This window comes from Histomonas meleagridis (assembly GCF_020186115.1).
Source record: "Histomonas meleagridis strain 2922-C6/04-10x chromosome Unknown contig_59, whole genome shotgun sequence".
NCBI classification, from domain to species: domain Eukaryota; phylum Parabasalia; order Tritrichomonadida; family Dientamoebidae; genus Histomonas; species Histomonas meleagridis.
This window is the reverse complement of record NW_027150901.1, coordinates 108,281-135,389: the sequence shown is the minus strand read 5'-3', so window position 1 is coordinate 135,389 and position 27,109 is coordinate 108,281. Positions and strand designations below refer to the sequence as shown.

The 27,109-nt window shown below is 27.8% G+C and overlaps 5 protein-coding genes across 5 annotated transcripts; 2 read left to right on the top strand and 3 right to left on the bottom strand.

Moving 5' to 3' along the window:
* Positions 1 to 11,963: 11,963 nt before the first annotated feature.
* GO595_007788 (DHHC zinc finger domain containing protein) lies at positions 11,964 to 12,413 on the top strand (the record flags this gene model as incomplete). The annotated part of the gene is made up of 1 exon (XM_067921289.1): positions 11,964 to 12,413. One exon carries the CDS (start codon positions 11,964 to 11,966, stop codon positions 12,411 to 12,413), a length of 450 nt encoding a protein of 149 aa, XP_067772018.1.
* Positions 12,414 to 12,783: 370 nt separating this feature from the next.
* Positions 12,784 to 13,770, bottom strand: GO595_007787 (CK1 family protein kinase; the record flags this gene model as incomplete). Its single annotated transcript, XM_067921288.1, has 1 exon — positions 12,784 to 13,770. One exon carries the CDS (start codon positions 13,768 to 13,770, stop codon positions 12,784 to 12,786), a length of 987 nt encoding a protein of 328 aa, XP_067772017.1.
* Positions 13,771 to 19,245: 5,475 nt separating this feature from the next.
* Positions 19,246 to 19,629, bottom strand: GO595_007786 (MSH2; the record flags this gene model as incomplete). The annotated part of the gene is made up of 1 exon (XM_067921287.1): positions 19,246 to 19,629. One exon carries the CDS (start codon positions 19,627 to 19,629, stop codon positions 19,246 to 19,248), a length of 384 nt encoding a protein of 127 aa, XP_067772016.1.
* Positions 19,630 to 22,407: 2,778 nt separating this feature from the next.
* Positions 22,408 to 23,586, bottom strand: GO595_007785 (protein JINGUBANG-like; the record flags this gene model as incomplete). Its single annotated transcript, XM_067921286.1, has 1 exon — positions 22,408 to 23,586. The coding sequence occupies one exon, from the start codon at positions 23,584 to 23,586 to the stop codon at positions 22,408 to 22,410; it is 1,179 nt and encodes a 392-aa protein (XP_067772015.1).
* Positions 23,587 to 24,097: 511 nt separating this feature from the next.
* GO595_007784 (protein JINGUBANG-like) lies at positions 24,098 to 25,657 on the top strand (the record flags this gene model as incomplete). The annotated part of the gene is made up of 1 exon (XM_067921285.1): positions 24,098 to 25,657. The coding sequence occupies one exon, from the start codon at positions 24,098 to 24,100 to the stop codon at positions 25,655 to 25,657; it is 1,560 nt and encodes a 519-aa protein (XP_067772014.1).
* Positions 25,658 to 27,109: the final 1,452 nt, after the last annotated feature.

Below are 27,109 nucleotides of genomic sequence, written 5' to 3'. Positions count from 1 at the left end.
CAATTTACAAAACCGCTTTTTGAGGGCAGCGGTTTGGATTTTTAGGGCACCCTTATTTACATCACTGGGTGCAAGTTCACAAAAGAGAAATTTAAAAGACAGAAATAACACTTGAAGACATAATCTTCAATTTAAAAGAAAAACATTTCAACAAAAATAATATAAACATTTTTGATATTTTTATGTTTCTTTTAAATGATTTTTTCCCAAATGATAATTTGCAAATGATTTAGTGCTTCATAATAATATTTGAAAATATATAAAAAATTAACTTCAATAAATTTTTGCTTATGATAATATAATAACACGAAATATATTTCATTTATTATATAAAACTTAATTACTTTGCTTGAACACTAAAGTATTCGAAGACTGGCCATAAAACGCCACGAATTCTTTCTGGTCCTTTCCTACTATGCAAATTTCCTTATCTCTTGCACCGTAAGCCATTTCTATTTCTATTGGCGATGTCTTCATCATGAAAACGGTACCATTTACCGAGCACAAGTACAAATTGCATTCATTCCAACACCATAAGTACCCATTTTCTTCATCGAATTCGCAACCATTAATTATTTCGTTGAACTCCATCACATTAATTGTCATATTTCTTACGAAATCCCAAACCACAACTTTTTTATTTATTGACGTTGCACATAAATAATCGATTTCATTTATAGCACTTATTGGCTGTAAGTTTGTGATGAAACAATTAATGAATGTTATATCGAAAGGTTTCTTTTTCCTATATAACACTCGATACACAGAAGAAACACCGAAATCATAATCGATAACAATATAATTACCATTTAATGATGAATTTAATGAATGTGCGAATAGAAATGAATAATTTTCATTTATGATTGGTTTCCCACCTGAATGAATCCTTAACACAGTTGAATTAGTTAAAATTTCCGATTTAAATTGACATATGAATGTGATTAACTTTTTGTTTTTCTTATAAATTTTCGATTTTTCTTTTTTGTAGTTTTGATTTAAAGGGATTTTCTTACCTAAAAATAAGTTCTTAAAAGATGTTGAAATCCAACGATTTAAATTATTGTTAATTCGTTCGATTTCATCACGATTTTCGACAATCGCTTGATGAGATTCGATACCTTTAAACACTTCAGGTATAGAGAAATGAGCGAAAGTGAACGATAATAAGAATTCTTCATTACATATATTAAATGGATAAATTGGTTTAAAGTTTAACATTGTTTCTGTGTATAATGTCGGAAATATTATACCTTGTTCATCATTAATTAAATTAGATGAATATCTTCCATCCAAGAAATTGATCTTTAATAAAAATGTATACGATGATATATTACCATTTAACCATTCTTGTAAAACATTTTGTAAGTTTAAATCGTCAAATAAAAACGAAGTTTTCGGTGAATAGAAAACAGGTTTTTTGTTTTTAAAATAAATCGATATATTATTTGTTATGTTTAATAAAGAAAACTCAGCAGAATATTTCGGTATTATATGAAATATATTATTATGTGTTGTTGAGTATATTATATTTTGTATTTTATATTTCAGTAATGGATGTCCACAAAAAAATGAATATTTTCCATATTCTTTTAAATATAATGACTTAAGGAAATTATTAAATTCATTTTTATTATCTTTAGTTATATCATTTAATATTAATTGTTCATTATTCTCTTCAATCATGGCTAATATTAATATATAAATTTTACTATTAAATATGAATAAAACAGAATCAAATTCTTGTGAATAACGTGAAAATTTTATGTTTATAATTTTCTTTAATACTTTTTGCTTTTGATATAACTTTAAAAATGAAAATAACATTATCATTCCTGAATTAGAAATGATAGAGTTATAAAACGAAGGATTAACATATTTAACATTTGGTAAAGAAATATTATTTTTTATTTTTATCTTTTTATAAGGTAATAAACTTATAAATTTAGTGATATCATCATTAAGTTTAATATTACTTATAATATTCGGGGCTAAAATTCGCGGTGGTATTAAAGGAAATGTTATTGGACTTAAAGATATTTCTTGATTTGATGAATATTTTTTATAATTCGATAAAATGTTTGATAATTCATTCGAAAATATATTCGATGAAAGTTTTTCACATTTACGAATCGATTCAGTGATAATGAAATCGATAAAGAAACATAATAATTGGTTAATATCTTGTTCATTTTCATAATAATATATTTTTTTAAATATTGTATTCTTAATATGTGAAATTGATGTTTGGATATAACTATTAAAGTCATTAATATTCATTGGATTAAATGTGAAATAATTCGGTAATTTTATAGAGAAATTATTATATAATGGAATTATTAATGTATTTAATGTATTAACAAAATCATCATCAATTTCCATTGTACTTAAATAAAATTGTTCTTGTCCATTTTTCATATATTGTGAAATTAAATCGAAAATTTCTTGTGCTTTTTCATCTTTAATTTCTTTTATAGCGAAATTAACAAATGATTTTTGTGAGATATAATTATTATATAATATCCCAAACAAATAAGAAGCGTTTGGTGATAATGATATTAAATGTGGATATAATAATATAAACAAATATAAAGTAAAACCTTTTTTCTTATTTAATTTAATGTCACTTAATATATGTATAGAACGACCTAAAATTGATAATGAATTAATATCAATACTTTGTAATAAATTTCCAAATAATACTCGAATTGAACGTGAAATTGATTTCATATTATATTGCGCTAAAACTTGTTCCGAGAAATTAAATAATGGAACAATTAAAGTTTTTGGTATTTTCGATATTTTTAAGATTGTAATCATTGAACCGATTATACATATTATGGAATCGGGTTTAATATTCTTTAAGTTAATAATTAAAGATTCTAATAAATCGGGTAAAATTCGAATGTTTAATTGGAAGATAATTTCTTCATTAGAAAATGGATAAAAAAATATTAATGAATTTATCATATTATATAATACATTTGGTGATTGATTAATATTATTCATTATAAATGATAAAACAAATTGATGATAATTTAATTTAAATAATAAATTGATTTTATCTTCAACATTTACATTAGTAAAACTTTGATTTAATTGTAAATTACATTTTAAGAAACAACATTGTATTTGTTTCTTAATTTCATTCAGTGGTTTAACTTCAATGTTTTCATTATTCTTTGTCGATTTCATATATAACTTATAATTTATGTTTAAATCTTTACAAAATAATTTACATAAACGATTATAACTATAAATTTTTTCTTTTTCTTGATAATTAATTATATCGTTTTCATTAGAAAAATCAATTTCATTTAACGCTAATATTAATGGACAATAAATGATCGATGCATTTATAGCATTAATTGGAGAAATAGTTAAAAACGAACTTACTTTAAATAGTTCCGAAAAAATACAAAATCCATCTAAAACAAATGATTCTAAAAATGATAAAATTTTATTTTGTTGATTCGTAGAATAAGAATAAGAAATTGTTATAGCACCACATAATACTAATGATAATGCAGGAACTATAGCATTTTCATATGATATTATTGAGTTTAGAAATAAATTTAATAATGTATCATTCGAATCAAAATTATCGGACATTGTTAATAATGAAAATATTCCAATCCAAATTGAAGTTTCATTAATAACTTGATCAATTTGTAATGGAATTTCATATTCAAATGTCGGACAATTTAATTTTAAGTTAAACAAAATCTTTAATAATATACAAATCTCAGCTGAAGTACCAAAAGTAAATATATTATTAATTACTTCTTGACTAAAATATTCCGGTTTAAGTAATTCATTATGTTTTTCAAATGATTTTAATAAAGAAGTCTTTTGTGCAGATGTAAAATAATGTATTGGATTCGTATGATCACTTTGATTTCGAATCGAAAATATAAACATTAAAATGAAATTAATTTTTTTGGTCATTTCAAACCTTAATAATAACCCAACAATAAAATCAAAGAATTTCTCAGTCGGATAACTTTTTGGATAAACAGTTGATATTAATACAATTAAAAAGATACAAGTTTTCCTTATAAAGAACTTATTAGCTAAATCAATCGTTGTGATATTCTTTGATATTAAATCTAATATCATTCGAACACATTCAGGTAAAAGTTTTATCCAAAATTCGATATCATGTACAAACAAAAACATTTTATTTATTATTTCTTTTTTCGGCAATTTTTGAAGAATAAAAGTAAAAATTATTTTGAAATGTTGTGGATTTAATTTAGAACATTGATATTTTATAACGTAAACGAAATAATTCCAAAAATTTTGTACTTTAAACTTTTTAATTTCTAAATAATGTAAAGAAATTGTTATTAAATTTGTTAAAATCTCTGAATCATTTGTCTTTAAAAACAACTTAAAAAATTTCGATAAAAAAGAAGGAATTCCTAAATAATATAAAAATCCTTGATAAGGCACTAATGTAACATTTCTTCCAAGGACAAATTCTTTAAGATGTGGACCCAACAAAATCGAATTTTTATTTTTATTTATATCGCCAGGTCCATTTTTATTTATTATATTAATGATTTTATTTAATGATTTGATTTGATTTGGAAAGTATTGTATATTTAATGATAAAAACCATGGCGAATTAATATGTTCTGTTTTATTACCGAAAATTGTTGTTTTTGTAATTTTGTTTTCATTTGTAAACAACAATTTTTGATCATCAATTAATATATTAAATTGTTCTCCTTTATAATTTATTATATTCATTGAGATAAATATTAAATGCCATTTTTCGACATTAAAATTATTTAAAGTTTTTTGATGTTTTTTCCATTTTATTAATAAATTATTATTTTCTAAATCAATTGTAATTTTTCCTGCTTGAAATATATGTAAAACATTTTCGAAATTCGATGAACATTTAAACCAAAAATAAATCGCATGATAACTCAAATTAATTTCTATGAAAGAACTTGTTTTATTAGGGAAAAACTCGAAAACAGGAAAATAATCGGAATTTATATCAATGTATTTCGATACATATAAAGGATTCTTTACCATTGTTAAAGCAGATTCTAATGACAAATAACGATTCGCAATTTTAGTTAAATCTAAAGGCGTTTTGTTTAATTTCTGATATAAAGGTATCGCATATTTACCAATATTTAAGAAATCGAATTGTGAACGAGTATTAATTTCGAGATTTAAAAAAGGTATTAACACTGGTAAGCCATAAGGCTCTTTTTTCTCTTTATCATTAAATATTTGTAAATAATATTGTTGATCCAAATGAAATAAACGATGATTAATATCCAACTTTAATAACATTTCATTTAATTTCTTATTAAATCCATTAGAAGCTAATACATTAATAAAGTTAATTAAGTCTTGATCAGTAAATTTCGGATTTTCAAAGAGTTTTTCGATAAGAAATAATCCGTCGATATTAATAATTAATGTAATTAAATTCTGTTCTTCTAAAACTAATGATAAAAAAGATGCAAATAATTCGCTTGAATAAGATTCAGGTAATTTCTTAAAGAACATAATGAATTGTGCTTCTTCGGGATTAATACTTAACATTTTAATAAGTAATTCAACAAATAAATTTATCGGTAATATATAATTCGATGATGACATTATCTTCGATATTAAAATCGATTTATGATATGGCGTTTTATCATATAATAATACTAATAAATCTCTAAATGAATTAAAATTGGTTAATATTGTTCCAAGTTCTTCAGAAGTATTATCAACTAAATAATAATTAATTAATGTATTTAATGAGTCTTCATCTGTTGATAAAATGTTATCTGATAACATCTTTTGTAATATAGGATTAATAGACCCTAAATCAAGCTTCAAATAATTAATGAGCTTGATAAAGATAGAAGTCGAAGATTCGAAGTTACAATTAACTAAGCCTTCAAATAATTTGATGAACTTTTGCTTAAAATCTTCGGTTTGAATATGTGGGAAAGAAATTAACTCAGAAAATCGAAAATACCGATTCATCTTTTTGATGTTTATCATGTCGTCGTTAATTAAATTGATAATAATATCAAATATATAATTATATACTGATTTTGGAGAATATGAATTATTAAGTTGTAATGATAAAAATTGTGACACAGGCTGATTGGGAATACATGGATCCTTATAATCATGACTTTTCATAAGTCTATGAAAGATTATTTGGAAATCAGATGTATCAGTAAAAATCGATTGAAATATGGTAAAAATGCCATTGATCTTAACTAGATCGCTTAGGATTGGATAATAAAATGAAAATTTTTGGATATAAATGGTGAGGAAATTTAGAACATTAAATATGGATTGCTTAGATAATTGATTTTGTTTGATAAAATCGTGAAGCTGAGTAACAATGTTGGAGGCATTTTGGACATCCTTTTCATTTTTGAATTGAAGTGTATCAAATGAATTATTAAACATGGTAATATATTCTTGAAACTTAGTGTCTGTAAACACCGTTGTGATGAAATCAAAGATGCCATCTCCAAGTACAAAATTGATTAAGAATTTTGGTAAATTGATTAATTGGGAAAAAAGTTCATCTGCTTTGGGCTTTAGATCTGAGTTGAGCGTATTAGATAAAAGGGACTTGAAAAACTTATAAAAACTTGGGGTAATAGGTAAACATTCATGCAAAGATGAAAATATTTTTAATGAATAATAAATCTCTTTTAGTAGAAGAAGATCACCCAAGTAATGTTCGTATTGTTCAAACAGAGTTTCGCTTAAAGCCCAACTTGCAGTTTTATAATCTTGATTATTTGGATCATCTTCAATTTTTTTTGCAAATATCTGAATAAATTGAAACAATGTTGAGTTATCGAGAGATGGAATTTTGTTTTCCTCTATTATTTTGGTGAAAATTGGGTTGAAAAAAGAATCATCTCCATATTCGTTCATTCTTTCCACCACTTTGAAAAAGTTGTATCGTCGTTTTGAATTGTCGCTGTAATAATAAACAAAAATTACAAAGGGCGCACTTTTGAAATCGATGTAAAGCATTTGAAAAACATAATTCAATAAATAACGGTTGTTATCGCTAACAAATATCTTCCAAGAAACAGTATTAGCAAAAATTAACAAAATGGTATCCTCATTAAAAAAGCAAGATCTGTGATTTACAAATGATTGACATTTTTTGGTATGAGAATATGATCTAATAAAATAAGATGCATCTTATTCACATTGATTTCCATTTAGGTTTGTCGTTTTTAACATAATCACATAATCATATTTAAGCTAGAAGAAACTGGAAAAGAAATTAAAAAGTCAAAACTTTATAAATTTTAAATAATTATTAGATAAGTTTTTAACAAGTGAACACGGAAACATTGTAAAATTTTGAAGGTTTTTTATGATAGCCAAATCCAAGATTTATATTATCATTCACCTGAAGTCACTGTCCATTTGCAACTATTGATGATATTCATTCATATCAGTATTTGAATTCCTCTTTTAATATTTGGCCACACATCCTGATTAGAAATAAAAATAAGAGCACACATGCACCAAGCTCGAACATGCACTCTATTTGTTAAGTAATCCAATAAATCACAAAATGTCTAAAAATATTTTTTATTGTTTTCAGAAAAACAAACTGTGAACATTATAGTTCATTTGTTACAGTATACTTTAAAAGTTAATTACCCTCAAACAAGTTGTAAACAGACTAGTTCATCAAAAATGACTTTTCTCCTTCTCTTTTTTATCAAATGATTTCGATACCTCATTTCCACAATCTCATCGATCATTCCAAAATAAGTTTTCATTGTTATTCATCAACAAAATAACATTCAGTGAATTTATTAAAAATGTTTAAATTTATGTTCAATACAATATGGAGAAATTTAGTTTTGTTTGTGGTTAGGTTTCTTGCTTTTACTTTTTTATCTAAAAGCTGGTTTAAGAATAAAAATAATAAATTGATATCAATGTAATTCCAATTGTTTTATTTTTTTGTTAATATAATGCAAGAATTTAAAACAGAAACAAAAACACTCACAATAGCTAACTCAATTGAATTTACATATCGTTATCTGAACATGTTATAAAACAATGAATTCATCCACTTTTTGTAAACTAAAAGTGAGTTGTGTGTTTTCCTCAAAAAAATTATAAACCGTCAATAGGACTGAATTACCAAAATGGAAAAAAAGCTTGAAGAACTCAGAAACATAGAAGATTCAACAATAAAATGGGCATACGGCCCTGCTTTCCAAAATTTTGATAAGGTTCTTACTCAACAAGTGATACAATTAATTTATACTTCTCGTTATTCTGCATTTTTCCATTTAGCAATTTCTCCAAATCGTGAATTAACTGACAAACAAGTGAAATCTATCGAAGAATGTGATCCAAAGGGGGAGTGCCCTCCTCTCTTTCAACATGTGCCAAGTACATTAATCCAAGTTATTACAAATTCGTTATTTAACTTTTTTCTCAATGGCGACCTTATAATCGATAAATTTTGGGAGTATTTTAAAGATAAATCTTGCAATGCCACCATTTTTTCAATGTTAACATTTCCATCAATATTCTTCTTCTTTCAAACATCCGAATTCAATACCTTTGGCTATAATTTCCTTTACCACGCAATAGAAAGGACCAAAGTTGAACAAAATCCAAACTTTTCGGATTTTATTTTATCCCTTATTGAATCCTATTTTGATAACTTTCCACGTTTTATTAGCAAATTTTGGGACTCATTTGAGAGTAACATAGATGTTGAAAACAAACCATTTTATAATTCTTTTATTTTAGCGTTAAAATCAGCTTTTTGCCTTCTTACCAAAAATCATCGTGATATTCTGATACACTTACATGACACCTCCGAACCTCTTTTCCGAAGATTTCTTTTTGAAATCTATTTCCCACTTCGAACTAAATGTCATTATTCATACGACAACAAAAATCCGAAATTTTCGGAGCTGCTGTCACTTTTCGACTTTTGTGCGCGAAATGGCGGTTCGATTCACACCCAGACGATAAAGAACGTTATTTTCGAATCCGACACTTTTCTGATTGTCAACTTAAGTTATTATTCAGATATCAAACTCCCTGTTATTTATTCTATATTTTCTGGAGTAGAAATCCAAATGTTATTTGATTTATATAAGACATGTGGTATAATTAAGATGCAAAAAACATTACCGTCAATGGTCTTAAAAGAAGATGTTGTTACATCTCTTGAACCTGGATATATCCAATATTCTCATCATAAATTCTTTAAAGGGCCTTATGAAACATTTGAGAATTTAATCTATCGAAAATGTGAAGCTAAAAATTATGAAAAGGATGAAGTTAACAATCGCGTATGGGTCCAAATCGAAAAGCTTTCGATAGATGTTGGCCAAGGAGTTGCTGAATTGCTCCTCACGCCAAAAGATATCTACACGAAGCGAATCATCGATAACTCTGACATTGCCAAAACGGAGAATTTCATTGATTTTGCGCTTGTGAAAACTCATCACAAAAAGCAAAAAATAGAGCAAAATTTCGAAGATTTCCTTAAAGCTAAATGGGTTTTTAATGAGTTAGCTTTAATACAACATGATTTTATTATCGGTTCAAGTATATATATGCAAGAATATGTAATCAACAAATTTGTTTATAGTGCACGAAAAACATCGTTCATGGAAGAAACAATTACTTTACCGAAGAAATTGATGTCTCCATCGATTGAATTCATTTCGAATATTTTTGATTATCATTTTAATGAACCAAATGATGGAAAAGTATTAACAGTTGTAAAGTCCATATTTAAGAACCCATGCCAAATATTCCAAAAAGAATCATATTTATCATTTTTGTATTTGATATTTGTTATGAATCATTTGTATATTCGAAATGAAGAAATCGAAAATTTTGTTTTCAACTATAATACCATCGAATGTTATGTACATTAATGAATATGATTCTCAATTATTAGACTTAATCATTAAAAGATCCAAAAAACGATTCGCAACGTTAAAAGGTAAAATGTTAGGAAATTGTTTCTTCAAAATGAACGAAATATTATGCGATGTATTAAATACTATTAAATATTACTTCGGAGAAAATGATATTAATAAGTTTGTTTATTGTTCAATGAAAGTTATAGTGTTATCTGGTGTTCCGAAAGTCATCGAATGCATTTTGTTTTATGGTAATTTAAATGTTTATCCGAAAATTATGAGTCAAATGTCGATGCTTTACGCTACTAATTGGAATGCGCCATTACAAGGGCTGTCGAGCATATTGAACAAGCAAACAAAGAAGAAAACGTTGCCACAAATCTTAGCTGAAATTGAATAATTTGAACTGTTGTAATTATGCGGATTTATTCAAAATTGATTATTTTTTTAGAAAAGATTGAGTAAAATAAAAGAAATTTATTTTTGCAATGCTATTTGTGCATCAAAACAAACGATGTGACGTTTCTGTGGCATAAAATATTGAATGAAAATATTCGACATTTTATTTTTCATAAAACAGATCAAAAATGTTCCGAGAAGCTGTGATAAAGATATACATTACTTTTGGAATTGTAATTCCCGAAAAATAATAAAAGTGAAATTCATTTTTTGTGCGCATAATCAGCCGGTTATATGTTTCAACACAATTATTTTTCACCGGAAAAAAAGACTTTTTTTAAAGAAATGACAGGGTTTTTCCAGGACTAGTGCAATTTATCTTAAACAAAAAAAATTTTCAACTAAAAATTTATATATCAGAAATTGCATACATCCAGATGCATTGGTTTATATTAAAATAATCATTAAAAGGTTTTGACCTAAAAATAAGTGAATACGTTAATTTTTTGAATGAAATAAAGCACTCAAAAATTAAGCGTATTAAAAAAATATGAATTTCTAAAAAACTTGTTTTGAATGTTATAATTTTCCAAATGGACTATATGTTAAATTGTTGATATATTGAAAATATAAAATATCATTACCAAGTAATTGGTAATTTTTTGAAATATTACCAAATTTTTGTTTTTGCATAATAGGCAATATTACAAGAAATATTGATTTGAGCATGTGATATATGTAATTGGGTAATACTTTTTATATATGCTTTTCTTTAAGATACTTAGTATTTATCGAAATTTTTTTGTTTTTTGTCCATTTTTTGATATCATATTTCATAGCATATTTGGTCGGACCGCTCCTCCAAACTCACAAAATGGATGTGGAAACATTGATATTCATTTGTGGGATTTATCTCGCTGTAATGATGTTTTTTGTTTATGTTATGATATGCGGTAATAACAAGTTCCATCGAAATGGAATTATTGGTTCGATTTATAGATTTATATCAATCAAAGTCCCTTTTTATTTTAGGAGTTTGACGTTAAAAATTTGTCCAAAACTTGCAAAAAGAAATGAAGATGAAGATATAGATAATAGTTGCATGGGCCCACATGGTAAATGTAGATATTTTGTCGCAATATTTTTTTACACTATTTACATGATTTTTTCAATAACTTACTTCTCCCAAACATTTCCTAACTTAAAATATGTTTATCCTAATTCCTACAAAATAAGAGAATTTTTCTCATTTTTTGTTTTACCATGGCCATGGGTAATTTTTGTAGCTCTTCAATTTCTTGATCCAGGAGAAATCACCAACGAGAATGTTCAGTCATATCTTCAAGTATATCCTTATGATAATGTTATATACAAACCATCACTCTGCAGAACACTCAAAATCCCAGTTGTTCCTCGTTCCCGTTATTGCCAATATACTAACAAACGTATTGCGTATGTTTTATATGGAAATTAATTATCTCATGATAATTATTTTCACATTTTTTTAAAACACTAACACACAGGAAGTATGACCATTATTGTCCATGGGTTCTTGCTACAATTGGTGAACGTACACATCGATTTTTCTTACTATTTTTAATCTTTGATATAATAGCAGCAAGTTATCTTGCATTTCACTCATACAAACAGATGGCTTGGCGCATAGATAAGCTTAGTCCACGCATTCGTTGGGATCCAGATTTAAAAATGCGAAATTTCTTCATCTGCGTTGCAGTTATTATGCGAACAGATCTCTTCACTGCTGCTAACTTTGTCATTTTAAGCGTTATCGTTGTGGTTCTTACTTTCTTTGTCGGTCAAGTATGCTATTTTATATCTATCAATGTTACACAAATCGAAATTGATAAGTATGAAGCTGTGAAAGAATACAGAGCTAAAATAGGAAACAAGGAGCCAGTACGAAACTTTTATTCCAAAGGATTTATTGGCAACTGGAAAAGTTTCTGGTTCCCCCCAAAAATCGTTAAGCATCAGCCGATGGAGTATTCAATCGAAGGCGATAACATTGTGGGAAAGCCGATGAAAACCGCAGATGAAAACAGAAAAAGTTTGCCAAGGAACAAAAGGAGCAAAAAATAAATAAATTTTTTTGAATATCTTATTTATTCGTCTGTATTGCACTGTGATACATTACTTAAGATTCTGTAGTTATTGAATGTTGTTCAATATTCATCACATGATTTAATGATTTTGGAAATCATCGTTAAAATTTACTTTTATGAACTTCATTTTGAAGCTTAAAAGCAAAATAAAGAATAAAGAAATTAAATCATATAATAGAACACATGAAAATAAATTTAAAAAAAATTAATTATCAATTTTTGAAGTCAATTTAATTGATTTACAAAACGATTAAAAAGTCATGCCTTTATCTTTAGCTTTATTCTAAATAATATAAATAATAGTATTCCGCGGTTAACCGAGAAATAGAAAAAATTGATATCAATACTCATTCTATTGGAACAACTTCTGGTTGATTCCAATTTTCATTTCCCATTGTTTCCCAGTCTAACTTTACATTTCCGTTGTCAATCTTTTTGATCGACTTTTGTAATAATTTTGTCAAATGGTCAAAGTTGGGAGTGTCCGCATACCCAAGGGATTTAATGTGTGAGTAAACCCTTTGGAGTTCAAATGGAAGATTTTTGCATAATGTCCATCGAGAAATCTTTTTCTTCATCTTCCCAACTAATTCGTGGTTACCTGCGCCCGTCCATGGGAGACGTCCTTTAAGCATCTCAATGAGAGAGTAGAACCAAGACATTAAGTCATCTCGTGGAGATAACCGTTTTGATGAGTGTGCATTGATAGATGCATAACGATCTGTACCAACAAATCCAACACCTTTTCTGGGTTCTCTGATTTTGCCATTATGTCTGTTAATGTATTCTTGTGATAATCCAAAATCAATAAGAACAACAAAAGGTTGGGCGTTTGGATTGATGAGAAAGTTTGATGGCTTGATGTCGCAATGAATATAACCAGCTTTATGTAGCTCTTGAATTGGTTTGAGCATTTCAATTGCTAAAATAATGCCTGTTTTCAATGAAAATTTATGCTCTGGCATTTGATGTCGTAAATCGCAAACGGATGGGCCGTATATAGACATAGTTAAAAATCTGTAATCTTCGAAAATTCCATCGTCAATTAATTGAGGGAAGTATGGATTGCCTTTAAGGGCGTACATTGTTCTGATTTCATTAACAAGTCCTTCCTTCTCTGCATTTAACGACTCGACTTTCAATGCATATTTTTCATTATTATTATTATCAATTACAGAATAAATAGCGCCATAACCACCTGCACCAACAAGACCTTGGATTGTGAAGTGTGAAACCTTTTTACCTTGACTGAAGGATGGGAGGTTTCTTTGTTCGACGCTCATTTTTTTAGGATTTTGACCAGCGTTAACTAAAAACGATCTAACCGCTGGCATACAACCAAGCTCAGTTTTTGAATTAACAATTTGTTTACCCTCTGAAATTTCAATTGGGATGTAAAAAGGAACTGGCCAGTTCACATGTATTCAAAAAGTTGTTTTACGACCATACAATGGTTCAATTTTTTATGGTGTCGTAAATTTTTGTGTTGGTTTACGACCATATGCTGGTGGCAACGAGTTTACAGCATTTTCCAACAGAATATTATATAAAATTTTATGTAAACATTTTTCGGATGTGAACGCATTGAAAAATTATTGTAATAGTTCTTTTGATTTAAAGCAAAATAAAGAAACAAAAAGATAAGTAAACTGAAACAATTGTGAACGTATGGCACTTTTTAAAATTGAAAGGTATGAACAATTTGCAAATTATCGGAAAGGACATGCTCGGATCGATTTTTCTTATAATTTCTAATTATTTTAGTAAATTATAATATACATAAATAGTTATATTCTTTAATAGCATATATTAGTTTATAAATTAATTTTCGATATAGGTATTTCTGTTTTATTTTAGAAAAAATCAGTATATTTTAATCGTATCCACATAAAGTATTGAAATAAAAACACTACAATTATATTTTTAACGGTCCACTAGGTTGTCTGATTTGTGACGGTTATTGGTTAATTCAATGTTCAGTTCAGGAAATTATAAGCATTCTTCAGCTTATTATGATTTTGATTTTATTTTGGTATATAAGTTGCAATGTCTATTTTGAGTTCAGTTCATAGGTATTGAGATATTTGCATAAAATTTAGATAAGATTAATCAATTTAAAAAAAAAAATTCAGAGAAAGTAGACTCGGATTTTCAACATTGAATATTACCATCTAAAACTTACCTTAAACAAACACACTTAAAATATAGATTTATGTAATGTATCATTTTATTTCAATTCTTGAAAAGGCATGGAAAAAAATGAATTTTCATTATTTTAACGTGCAGTTTTTGACCGTTTATTTATCCGAGCACGTCCTATAGGAAGGTATTTTAAGTGCATTTTCCCAATAATGCATGTGTTATGTATCAATATAAATTATATGTGCCCATGAGTAATCACTATTTTCATACATCTGATAATGAATAATAGTTATAAACAGAGTATCACATCTTTTTGGCACAAAACATGAGCTAAAAACCGTCAAGCCTTTGTATACAAACTTTTCTGGTCTTCAAAATGTTTTACAAAAAATTGTATCCAACACACCTTTTGGAATAACCATAGAGAGTGACTCCCACGAAATCTAATCTGATATTTGTGTAAACAATGTTACTCATATAACTTATAGCGGGTCACTGTTTTTAAACAAAATAATGAAATATCAAAAAATATTGATATCATTGTGTGCAATCTTTATTATAATTATCAGTATTAAAAAAAAAATAATAATAAACTCAATTTTCCATATGGTTAAATTCAATTCTTTTTAATTTCATTTATTAATAATAATAATATTCATTATCTTCTTCTTTTTCATTGTCTTCTTGAAATGTTTCAGGAATATCCATATTCGTATCAATTCCTTCTTGTCCTAGAAGTAAATAAATAATTTCTTTATTTCCATTTTCAGCTGCTAATATAAGTGCTGTTTTATTTTATTCAAATAAAATCCAAATTTAATTATGAAATATCGAATCAATAAAATTAATTTTAAATAAAACTAACAAATTCCTCTCTCATTAATATCAAATCCTTTGTGTTCAAGAAAAACTTTAACAACTTCTGTTTTCCCATAATAAGCAGCAAACATAAAAGCTGTATAAAATAACATGAATAATTCCCAATAATTATTTTGAAACATTAAATCACTAAAACAAACTTCATAAAAAATATATAAATAGATTTAGCATTTATATTAATTCCTTTAAATTCAAGAAGATATTTAACGATTTTTGCATATCCATTTGAAGATGCGCACATAAGTGCTGTCCAAAATAATTCAAATAATTATTTTGTACAAATTTGAAACATTAAATTAATCAAATAAATATCAAATATTGTTAAAATACACCAGCATTTACATCAATTCCTTCTTGTTCAAGAAGTAATTTTACTACTTTTGTTCGACCATTTTCAGTTGCAACCATAAGTGGTGTTTTAAATAATTTAAATTATTTTCAAATATTATTTTGAAATATAAAATCACAAAATTCAAATTCAAATAAAATTAATAAATATCAGGAGAATTAATATCAATTTCTTTATATCCAAGAAGAAATTTGATGATTTCTACATCTCCATTGAAAACCGCACTAAAAAATACTGACCAAAATCATTTAAACAAACTCCATTTTTTATTGATAAATACCAAATTTTTAAAATAAACATATTATTTAATGAATAAATATCTTTATCATTTATATCAGCTCCTTTTTGTGCTAGAAGTATTTTAACTGTTTCAATATTACCATTATGAGCGGAAAATATAAGCGCTGTACTAAACAATATAAACAATTTCCAAATATTATTATGAAACCGATAATATCAAAAACAAACATTAAATACGTAAATTAAATGCTTCGAGCAAAAATATCAATTCCTTCTTGTTCAAGAAGTATTTTAACTATTTCTGCATGACCTTCATAAGATGCTTTCATAAGTGCTGTATCAAATAATTTAAATAATTTCCAAATATTATTTTGAAATTAATTATTCAAGAAATAAATATAATTTCTTATATTTATATCGAGTTCCTTTTTTTCGAGAAGTAATTTTACTATTTCTTTATTACCTATTTCAGATGCAATCAAAAGTGCTGAATCATATATAATGAAGAATTTCCAAATAATATTTTAGAATTTTAAATAATTTATATAATTTTTATTTTTAAAATTAACATCTATACCTTTTCGTTCAAGAATCAATTTAACAATTTCTACATTTTCCTTTTTAATTGCACTAATGAGTGGTGTAAAAAGAAATATAAATACTCACCAAATATTATATTTTAATCCAAAATAACTTAAATAAATATCGAAAATTATAAAAAAATATCTTCACAATTAATATTTATATTCTTATGTTTAAGAAGTATTTTAACAATTTCAATATCACCTTTTTCAATTGCATATATAAGAGGCATACTATATTATTTATATAAACTGAAAACATGATTTTAAAATATTAATACATAAAAATAAACAGGATACAAAATAAATTAACACCTTTCCCATTTATATTAGTTTTTAAATAAACGAAATTAACAAGATCAGAGTTTCCAGATTCAATTGCATAATGTAATAAAAATTTTGGAGGGTTTTTTCCTATAAGTAAATATTTTAGTAGAAATATATTTCCAATTTTTGCAGATTCGTATATAATTGCATCATTTATTTCCATTCCATTTTCTAATAAAAATGATAAAATTTCATAGTTATGATATGAAACACATACTTTTCCTAATTCATCTAAACTATTGATTTCAATAATTTCATTTTCATAAAGATAATGGAAAAGATTATTTCGATGATATTCAATTGCAGCTTCATATGAACCTTCAAATGATGAATGATTTTGTTCACACAAATGAGTGATTTCTTCATTTCCACCTGCAACAGCGTATTTACCTGCATTTTCTATATTAGCACCATTCATAAGTAAATATTTAAAACATTTAACTGATGAAAAAAATGCTGCATAATCAATTAATGTAACATTTTCTTTATTAATAAATGAACATCTTTCATAAAGCGATGGTTCAATTGTTTGATTAAAATCAAAATTTGTCTGTGATGATATTTCTTGAAGTTTTTCGATTTCATCATTTCGAATTATTTGAGCAATTTCATTTGGATTATGTCCTTCTTTAATTAATTTTTTATGAACTTCCCAATCATTCTTTTTTAATATTTCTAAATTACTATTAAAATATTCCCAAAATATTTTTATATATTTGTCATCAAAATCATCCATATCATATTCCATATTTTTTGTTTCTTCTGTATTATAATTTACAAAATATAGAGATTTTTTATTTGAAATAATTTTAGATTCAATTATTTTTTGTTCAATCATTTCAAAAAGAAGATAATTTGATTCAAATGTTTTAAGATTATTAAGAAACTTTGCAAAAGTATAAATTATTTTTCTTTGATTTTCTTGCTCATTGGATTGTATTTCTTTAAGAAAGCATAAATAAATATCAAAATTCTTCTTTTGGGATAGAAAAGACATATAAATTAGTTGACTAATAACAAAACTAAGGGAATATGAACACCGATTGAATAAACCAATTATTGATTGTACAGACTCAGGAATATTTTTTTCATTTAAGTTACGAATAATTTGATTGAGTGATTGTAATTTTGTGAGAAATGTTCTGTTTAATGCATTATTATTTCTTCCCATTTAATGGCCTTTATAACGGTGATAAACTACTGAATTGCCTCTGCATTTTGGTCAGAGTCAATTTTCACTTACTGTGCTTGGTTTATTCTGTCATTTTCTAAATGACTTCACCTTCCATCAATCGGAAGGTGCTTAATAAAATAAAATGAAAATTTAAAGTAATAACTTTCATTTATTTGATTTCTTTAATATGCTGAATACTGTGATGATAAAAAATATTTGAAAATCATTGAAATTTTATCGAATGATTTGAGATGAATGAAAATGAAATGTTCAAATTGAAGTTAAGTCACATTCAGTTCCGTTATTAATTCGTCAAGTACAGTAGTTAAGCAGCAGTTACACCTAATGATATCATTAATAGCATATGTCCTCTATTTGGCAGCTGAACAATGTCAATGACATTGCACGTGAATGTATCTCACAAAACAAAATAGAATTGGCTCAAGCTATAATAGGAAGAATCCACAGAACTTATATTTAATTTTTTCCCGGCGTGTTGTTAATATTGATGTTATCAAATTAAAATTATTTTATATCACATCTATTCAAATATTTTTGAGTGTTTGCTTAAACAATTTCCATAAAGAATAGCATATGGTCAAAATTAAATGGCATTTATTTCTTCTAAACCATATTCTGTCAAAAGATTTTTTAATAAAAAATTATCTTGAATAAATCAAACAAAAAAAAATATTTTATTAATTTTATCAATTTGCTTGACAAATTCTTCTTTCAAAAATTAGTTCTCTGAAAAAATAAAAATTACAACATGCGTTTTATTGGCAAATATGTTTTTTGAAAAATTATTTTTTCTTTTTGTACCAAATTATTTCTTAATTCATTTGATATATACAACCATTTGGTGATACTTAGTATTGTGGTCAAAAAATCATTACTTAAAACATATTTTCTTTATTTATTAACACCGACAAGTGAGTTTTCTTTATCTTCTTCAAAGATTTCAAGTGCTTTTTCAATCGTATTGATAACGTCATTCATCGCCATATGTTCATAATCCATTTCGATAACTTTCGTAAGGAATTTCACATAAGGTTCATTTTGATCAATAACAATTTTCGTTGGGACTTCTCCTGTTTCATTATCTGCGATTTCTAATTCAATCGCTTTTTTCTTTCGCTCGTTTGATAACTGAAGCTGGAAATCCTGCATGTTCTGCTGCTTCGATACCAAATGACTTAGAGAATGGGCCTGGGCGTAATTGGTATAACATTACAATACCATTGTTATTAGTCGCATCCATATGACAATTAAATACATTCGGAAGTTCATTCGATAAATTACATAATTCATGAAAATGTGTCGCAAATAATGTAAATGATCCGATGTCTCGCGCTATTCGTTTAGAAATAGACCACGCAAGGCCAAAACCATCGCTGCTGCTCGTGCTACGCCCAAGTTCATCAACAAGAATTAATGACGTAGGCTTAGCATTCTGTAAAATAGATGACATTTCTGTCATCTCAACTGCAAATGTAGACATATGAACCGAATCCCATGCTCCAACACGCGCATGAATAGATGTAATAATAGGGATGATGGCTTTGTGACATGGAACAAATGATCCAATATGTGATAAAAAACATACAAATTCCAACTGTTTTCATTAACGTAGATTTCCCTGCTGAGTTTGGTACAAAAAAAAAAAAAAATGATGAATTTCCTCGTTCCATTCGAATAGTATTAGGAATAAAATTAAAACAATGTTTCTCAATAAGAGGATGACGCGCTTCTTCTAATGAAATAAGATTAGACGTTTTATCAAATTCAGGACAAACATAATTATTAGAAATAGATACTTTCGATAATGATATAAAAACATCAATCGTCGAAAAGATATCATTTAATATTTGAAATATCGGGGAAAATTCTTTTAATGTGCAAATTAATTCTTCAATAATTTCTTTTTGTTTGTTATCATATTCATTCTCATATTCAAAATATTCTTCAATAATTCGCTTAAGTTGATATGACGTAAAACGAACACCATCTTTCCGCGTTTCTAAAATCTCAAAAATCTTCATGATTACGAATGTTTCGTTCTAAATTACGTGAAATTCGAAAATAAAATGTTTTCATATTATTACTTCGTTCAAGTTTAACTTTATCTTCTTCAATATTAATTTCATCGGATACATTTCGTCGAAGTTCTTCCATTTCATTTTGTTTATCTTCCATTAATTGTGACGTGTTACCTAACGTTTCATCAAAATTAGGTTTAATCCGATAAATATGTTGTGGAATCTTATCAAAATCAATCGTTTCTTCAATAAGTCGTTGAACTTTATTAAGTTCTTCTTCAATATTTTTATATTCATTAACAAAATTTTCAATCATTTCATTATCATTCGTTGTTTCTTCAAATATTTTCAAATCTTTAGATACAAGAACAATATCATATAAACGAACACAATCTTGTAATGTACTTTTGTTCTTTACAAATTTACGAATTAATCGTGAAATATCTGGAAGTTGTTTCATATGATTACTAATTTTAAGACTAACTTCTTGATGATTATTAAAATATTCGATAATTCGTTGTCGTTTCTCAATTTCTGTGATGTTTAATAATGGCTGTTGTAAATATTGATGAAGTAAACGCGAACCCATCGGCGTAACACACTCATTAAGTAATTGGTAAAGTGACGTAGGCAAACTATTCTTTTTATATGAATTATTCTCTGGAAAAATATTTAACGCATTAGTTGACGAATAATCTAATGTTAAAAATTCATCTAATGAAAACGTTTGATGAACAAATTCATTTAAATTAATATGTAAATTATTAACTAACGCTTTCATACTTTTACTATTCGGAAATTTATCAATTTCAACATTTTTAACACTTGAAACTTCTTTATATGGAATTTCAAACTTTTCACTAATAACTTTCATATTAATTAATATTTCAGGTGGAATAGAATAAAATAAAATTTCACTCGGCATCGTTTGTGTAATTAAACTTTCAAAATGGTTTAAACTTGAATTATCATAAAATTCAGTGGTTGAAATTGTAAATAATGTAGGATCACAACATGATGCATCAAATAAATATTCTTCATTCCGAAAATTACAAGAAATTGATAACAAAAGTGAAGTGGTGGAAAGATCTAAATCACTATTCATCAAATCAATAACTTGCGAAATATCACCTGGTGACGCTTCAACGACTTTATTCCATTCATTACTTTCAAACTCGTACAACTCAACTGACGTTCGGTTGTAAAGTAAAAGATCTCGTAATAATGAAACATATAACGTTTCTGAAATACTAATATAATGTCCTGTTTTATTTTTGTGTTTCTTTAAGTGAACCAATCGACCTTAAATATTTTTGTGCGATAACTTCTGCGTCTTCTTCAATCGCGTAATAACTACCTCCTTTCTTATAAAAACGAATAGTTCGAGGTTGTTCCTTTGGAAGTTTTTTTAATTCTTGAATATCAATCATTTTTTATATATAAAAGTTTTCTTTATTAAGAAGGGAATTAACGTCGCGGGCTTATATTATAAACGTGCACCAAATGCCGCCATATCGCGCCACATCACACAAAGAATACAAATGGGAATTATATAACTCTCCCATGTTTCAAACGTTATGAGGAAGTGTAATAAATCCATTTCCCCAAGTTCTTTTAATACAACGGAAAAGAAGAAAAATTGTCGTATCAACAAAAATCAAAATAATTTCGAGGAAAATACAAACATCTATAATTAAGATCATAAATAAAGGTTGCAGCTTATAAAGTAACATAATCAAACAAAACGTGTGTGATAGTAAAGGACAATGTATTCAAGTTGAATTTATTGACTAATAAAACAATAAAAGTTTATCTATACTTCTGTTGAAACATGGATTGGTGATTTGTCAATGTGCTTTTGGAGACGAGAAACAATACTTTTGAGTCGTTTCTCCCATTCTTCTTCAAGAGAAGAGGATTTTTCTTTGTACTGTTTGTCAACCCAATTCCTTAAGTCCAGTGCAATATAACCGATTAAAGAATCTTTGTTATTGAATAATACTGCATTATCACAAATCAGATAAAGATCATCAATAAAATCCTTTACCACATTTTAACCGGGCGGTTTCATATTTACGGTTTCTATCAAAGCATATTCTGTCACATAAATTCCATTGAAATCCAAAACAATTCATAGACATCGTTCTCATAAACCGAAATAAACACAAAAACTTTAAATATTTTTACATGTTAACGTCATTTCACATCAAATAGAAATTCTGATTAACTTTATTAATAATTCAGCATGAAATACAAAAGTGTTTTACCTCTGTTTCGTCAGTAGCGATAATGTTTAATTTATTTTCCTGACTATTAAAATTCATTTCGATTGCATAACAATTATCATCAATTTGTATCTCGTTAATTTTCTTCGAGTCATCCCATATCCGTACTTTCCCGTCGTTGCACCCGACAAATAACAAGCGACGATAATCGTTCGTCTGTAAGATCGATGTTATGCAATTTCCTGTTTCGAGGAGCTTCTTCACCTCGAAGTCTTTTCCAGGCTCATGCACACGTTCCCACATTCGAACTTTCCCGTCCTCCGAACCAGAGAAGAAGAAGTTGTCCAAGAACGGGAATATGTTACTAATACGTTCTGTGTGTCCGATAAGTTTCGATGTGCATTTTCCATTACTTACGTTGTATATGTTAATTTCGCCTTGCTTCGTGCCAATGATTATTCGATCGTTCACAACGTTCATACACGAGATGTCTTCTTGTAGGACAATTCGCTTCTTGGCGGGTCGTCCTTTCGTGAAATCGATTTCTTTCTTTTCTAATGTCATGATAAAGTTCGAATAAGTATTTTCGTCTAATAATACTCTTTCGTTTTGTATGTATTCGGGGAATTTATCAAATAAAAAGATGGTGGATGAGATTAATACGATGATAAACTTGTCGTTAAAACATAAAAACGATTCTTCAATGACTGTGGGTGAGATAAAACATGTGTCAACACAACGAAGGGCTTCATTCTCAATGGTGAAGCATCGAATTCGAACATCGCCTTGTAAATATATTCGTCGCGCTAAGTTGTCATATTTGATCGACGTGACTTTGTTGAAGAATCCTGTGGGATATTCCCTGCAGCGATATGAAATAACATACCGTGCATCACTGAGATTACAATAACTGTATATAAGCGACCCGTCAGAATCAAATGTCCCCGTTTCGAAATCTCCTTCGATTGGAATTTCACTAACTTGGGAATTTATACGTTGGATAGGCATGGCGCGGGATTGGACAACAGGAGGAGATGGCGGTGGTGGAGGTGATGGTAATGGAATTTCAGGAGAATTTAAGTTGGATAGAATACTACTAGACTTTGGAGAAGCCCTAGAGATACCCGAAATATCACTACTTGACGATGAACAAACACCGTTTTCTAGGCCACCCACAGGACGAACTGTGTTCATATGGATAAGACGATACCCTTGATTATGAGTTATGCCTAGACTTGGAAAACGACTGTTCCCCAATGCATTAATATCGATCCCAATCGGTGGTGGACGTATAACAAAGCCGTGTTGAAAATTTGTCAAAAAACTATCTCCCATTTTAGCAACCTTCACAGTTCTCCTTTTATATGTTATACTATTGAAACGTTCTTGAACATGCTTTTTTGTCCAATAATTATCGTCTATTTGTTTTAGTTTGGTTAAACAGTTATCAACAATACTATCACGGCTACTTGAGTAGTTGTCATGTTCATCATATTGAGCATAAAACTCCTGTATTATATCTTTTTCCGCTTGGGAATCGTTATGTCTGTTCTTGGCCTGTGTCATCGGGGATCCCCTTCGAAGATATTTTGACATTTTTGCCATTTAATTTTAAAATTTTATCCTGACAAAAATTCAGTAAAAATTTTAATAAATCCAATGTTTCTTAGAAACCTATCAGAAATTTGACAAAATCACCTTTAGGATGATTCAGCTTCAAAACAATCGACATCAGCCAACAACAGAGGAAAACGAAATTATTAGCAAATATTACCCACTTTATCATGCAAACCCAAGCTATTCAAGCGGAAGAATGTGTATTGTTGATCAATGTCTTGAAGAGCTTCAAAAAATTGACAGTGAATATTGGACAAAAAAGCGTGTCCAAGGTCGGTTTAATAATGAAACCCACAAAGACAAAGATAAAAACAGAAAAATAGCAAAATTAAGTAATATTCTTAAGTTCAGTAATAGTTTTCAACCCGGATTTGTTGCAAGCAACTTACCAATGGTCACAATCGGCAAATCTAACAACTTGCTACAAACATTGACATATAAAAATAATTCACATCAAGGTTATCCAGTTATGCCTGGCATTCTATATCACAAAATTTTTCCTCAACAAATGATTGAGGGTATCAATAATCGTGAAAGTCCCATTCCATTACCTCAAGTAAATTATCAACGTTCATCATCACCACCTCCACCTCCACCACAACATCAATATCAACCTATGTCTGTTCCACTTAGAAACCTACCAATTAAAAAGCGGAACCCTCAAGTTAACGAAATTCCAATTTACGATAATTTCGAAGTTGGCACATTTGATCCTGATGGTTCACTAATATGTAGTTATTTAAATCTTTCTGATTCACGATATGTTATATCGTATAAATATAAAGAATATCCCACAGGTTTCTTCAACAAAGTCACATCGATCAAATATGACAGCTTAGCAAAACGAATATATTTACAAGGCGATGTCCGAATTCGTGCGTTCGCATGTGTTGGAATGGGACAACTTGAGTGTGTTGATACATGTTTTATATCTCCACTTGTGGTGGAAGAATCTTTTTTATGCTTTAATGACAAATTTATTATCGTTTCAATATCATCGAATGTGTTTCTGTTCGAGAAAAATTTCATTGATTCAGTCGATAAAGGAATATTAAAAGATAAAAATTATATAAATTATATAATGACACTTGATAAAGAGCAAATCGATTTTACTAAAGGAAGACCAGCAAAGAGGCGAATTGTTCTTCAAGAAGAGATTTCATGTATGGATGTTGTTAATGATCGATTAATTGTTGGCACAAATCAAGGAGAAATTAATGTATATAACTTAAATGGAAAATGTACTTCAAAAGTTTATGGACACACAGAACGTATTAGTAACATATTCCCGTTCTTGGACAACTTCTTCTTCTCTGGTTCGGAGGACGGGAAAGTTCGAATGTGGGAACGTGTGCATGAGCCTGGAAAAGACTTCGAGGTGAAGAAGCTCCTCGAAACAGGAAATTGCATAACATCGATCTTACAGACGAACGATTATCGTCGCTTGTTATTTGTCGGGTGCAACGACGGGAAAGTACGGATATGGGATGACTCGAAGAAAATTAACGAGATACAAATTGATGATAATTGTTATGCAATCGAAATGAATTTTAATAGTCAAGAAAATAAATTAAACATGATTGTGGTGCCTGAAAAAACAGATGAAAACGATGCACAGGAGGCAAAATTTATTAGCATTGCTATTTAACAAGTAAATGTATGAAGGAATGCTAATTCCGGATCGGAAAAATCTTTTTTGAAAAAGTTACGGTTTGGTTTGAGCTCATGTTGTTTGGAATCAGAAACGATGATGGACGTCAGAATAAAACCGAAATGGCAAAATTTAGTGTCCCGGTTAAAATGCGCGTTTATAAATGCACTTTTGGTGTACGTTTATAATATAAGCCCGCGACGTTAATTCCCTTCTTAATAAAGAAAACTTTTATATATAAAAAATGATTGATATTCAAGAATTAAAAAAACTTCCAAAGGAACAACCTCGAACTATTCGTTTTTATAAGAAAGGAGGTAGTTATTACGCGATTGAAGAAGACGCAGAAGTTATCGCACAAAAGTATTTAAGGTCGATTGGTTCACTTAAAGAAACACAAAATAAAACAGGACATTATATTAGTATTTCAGAAACGTTATATGTTTCATTATTACGAGATCTTTTACTTTACAACCGAACGTCAGTTGAGTTGTACGAGTTTGAAAGTAATGAATGGAATAAAGTCGTTGAAGCGTCACCAGGTGATATTTCGCAAGTTATTGATTTGATGAATAGTGATTTAGATCTTTCCACCACTTCACTTTTGTTATCAATTTCTTGTAATTTTTCGGAATGAAGAATATTTATTTGATGCATCATGTTGTGATCCTACATTATTTACAATTTCAACCACTGAATTTTTATGATAATTCAAGTTTAAACCATTTTGAAAGTTTAATTACACAAACGATGCCGAGTGAAATTTTTATTTTATTCTATTCCACCTGAAATATTAATTAATATGAAAGTTATTAGTGAAAAGTTTGAAATTCCATATAAAGAAGTTTCAAGTGTTAAAAATGTTGAAATTGATAAATTTCCGAATAGTAAAAGTATGAAAGCGTTAGTTAATAATTTACATATTAATTTAAATGAATTTGTTCATCAAACGTTTTCATTAGATGAATTTTTAACATTAGATTATTCGTCAACTAATGCGTTAAATATTTTTCCAGAGAATAATTCATATAAAAAGAATAGTTTGCCTACGTCACTTTACCAATTACTTAATGAGTGTGTTACGCCGATGGGTTCGCGTTTACTTCATCAATATTTACAACAGCCATTATTAAACATCACAGAAATTGAGAAACGACAACGAATTATCGAATATTTTAATAATCATCAAGAAGTTAGTCTTAAAATTAGTAATCATATGAAACAACTTCCAGATATTTCACGATTAATTCGTAAATTTGTAAAGAACAAAAGTACATTACAAGATTGTGTTCGTTTATATGATATTGTTCTTGTATCTAAAGATTTGAAAATATTTGAAGAAACAACGAATGATAATGAAATGATTGAAAATTTTGTTAATGAATATAAAAAATATTGAAGAAGAACTTAATAAAGTTCAACGACTTATTGAAGAAACGATTGATTTTT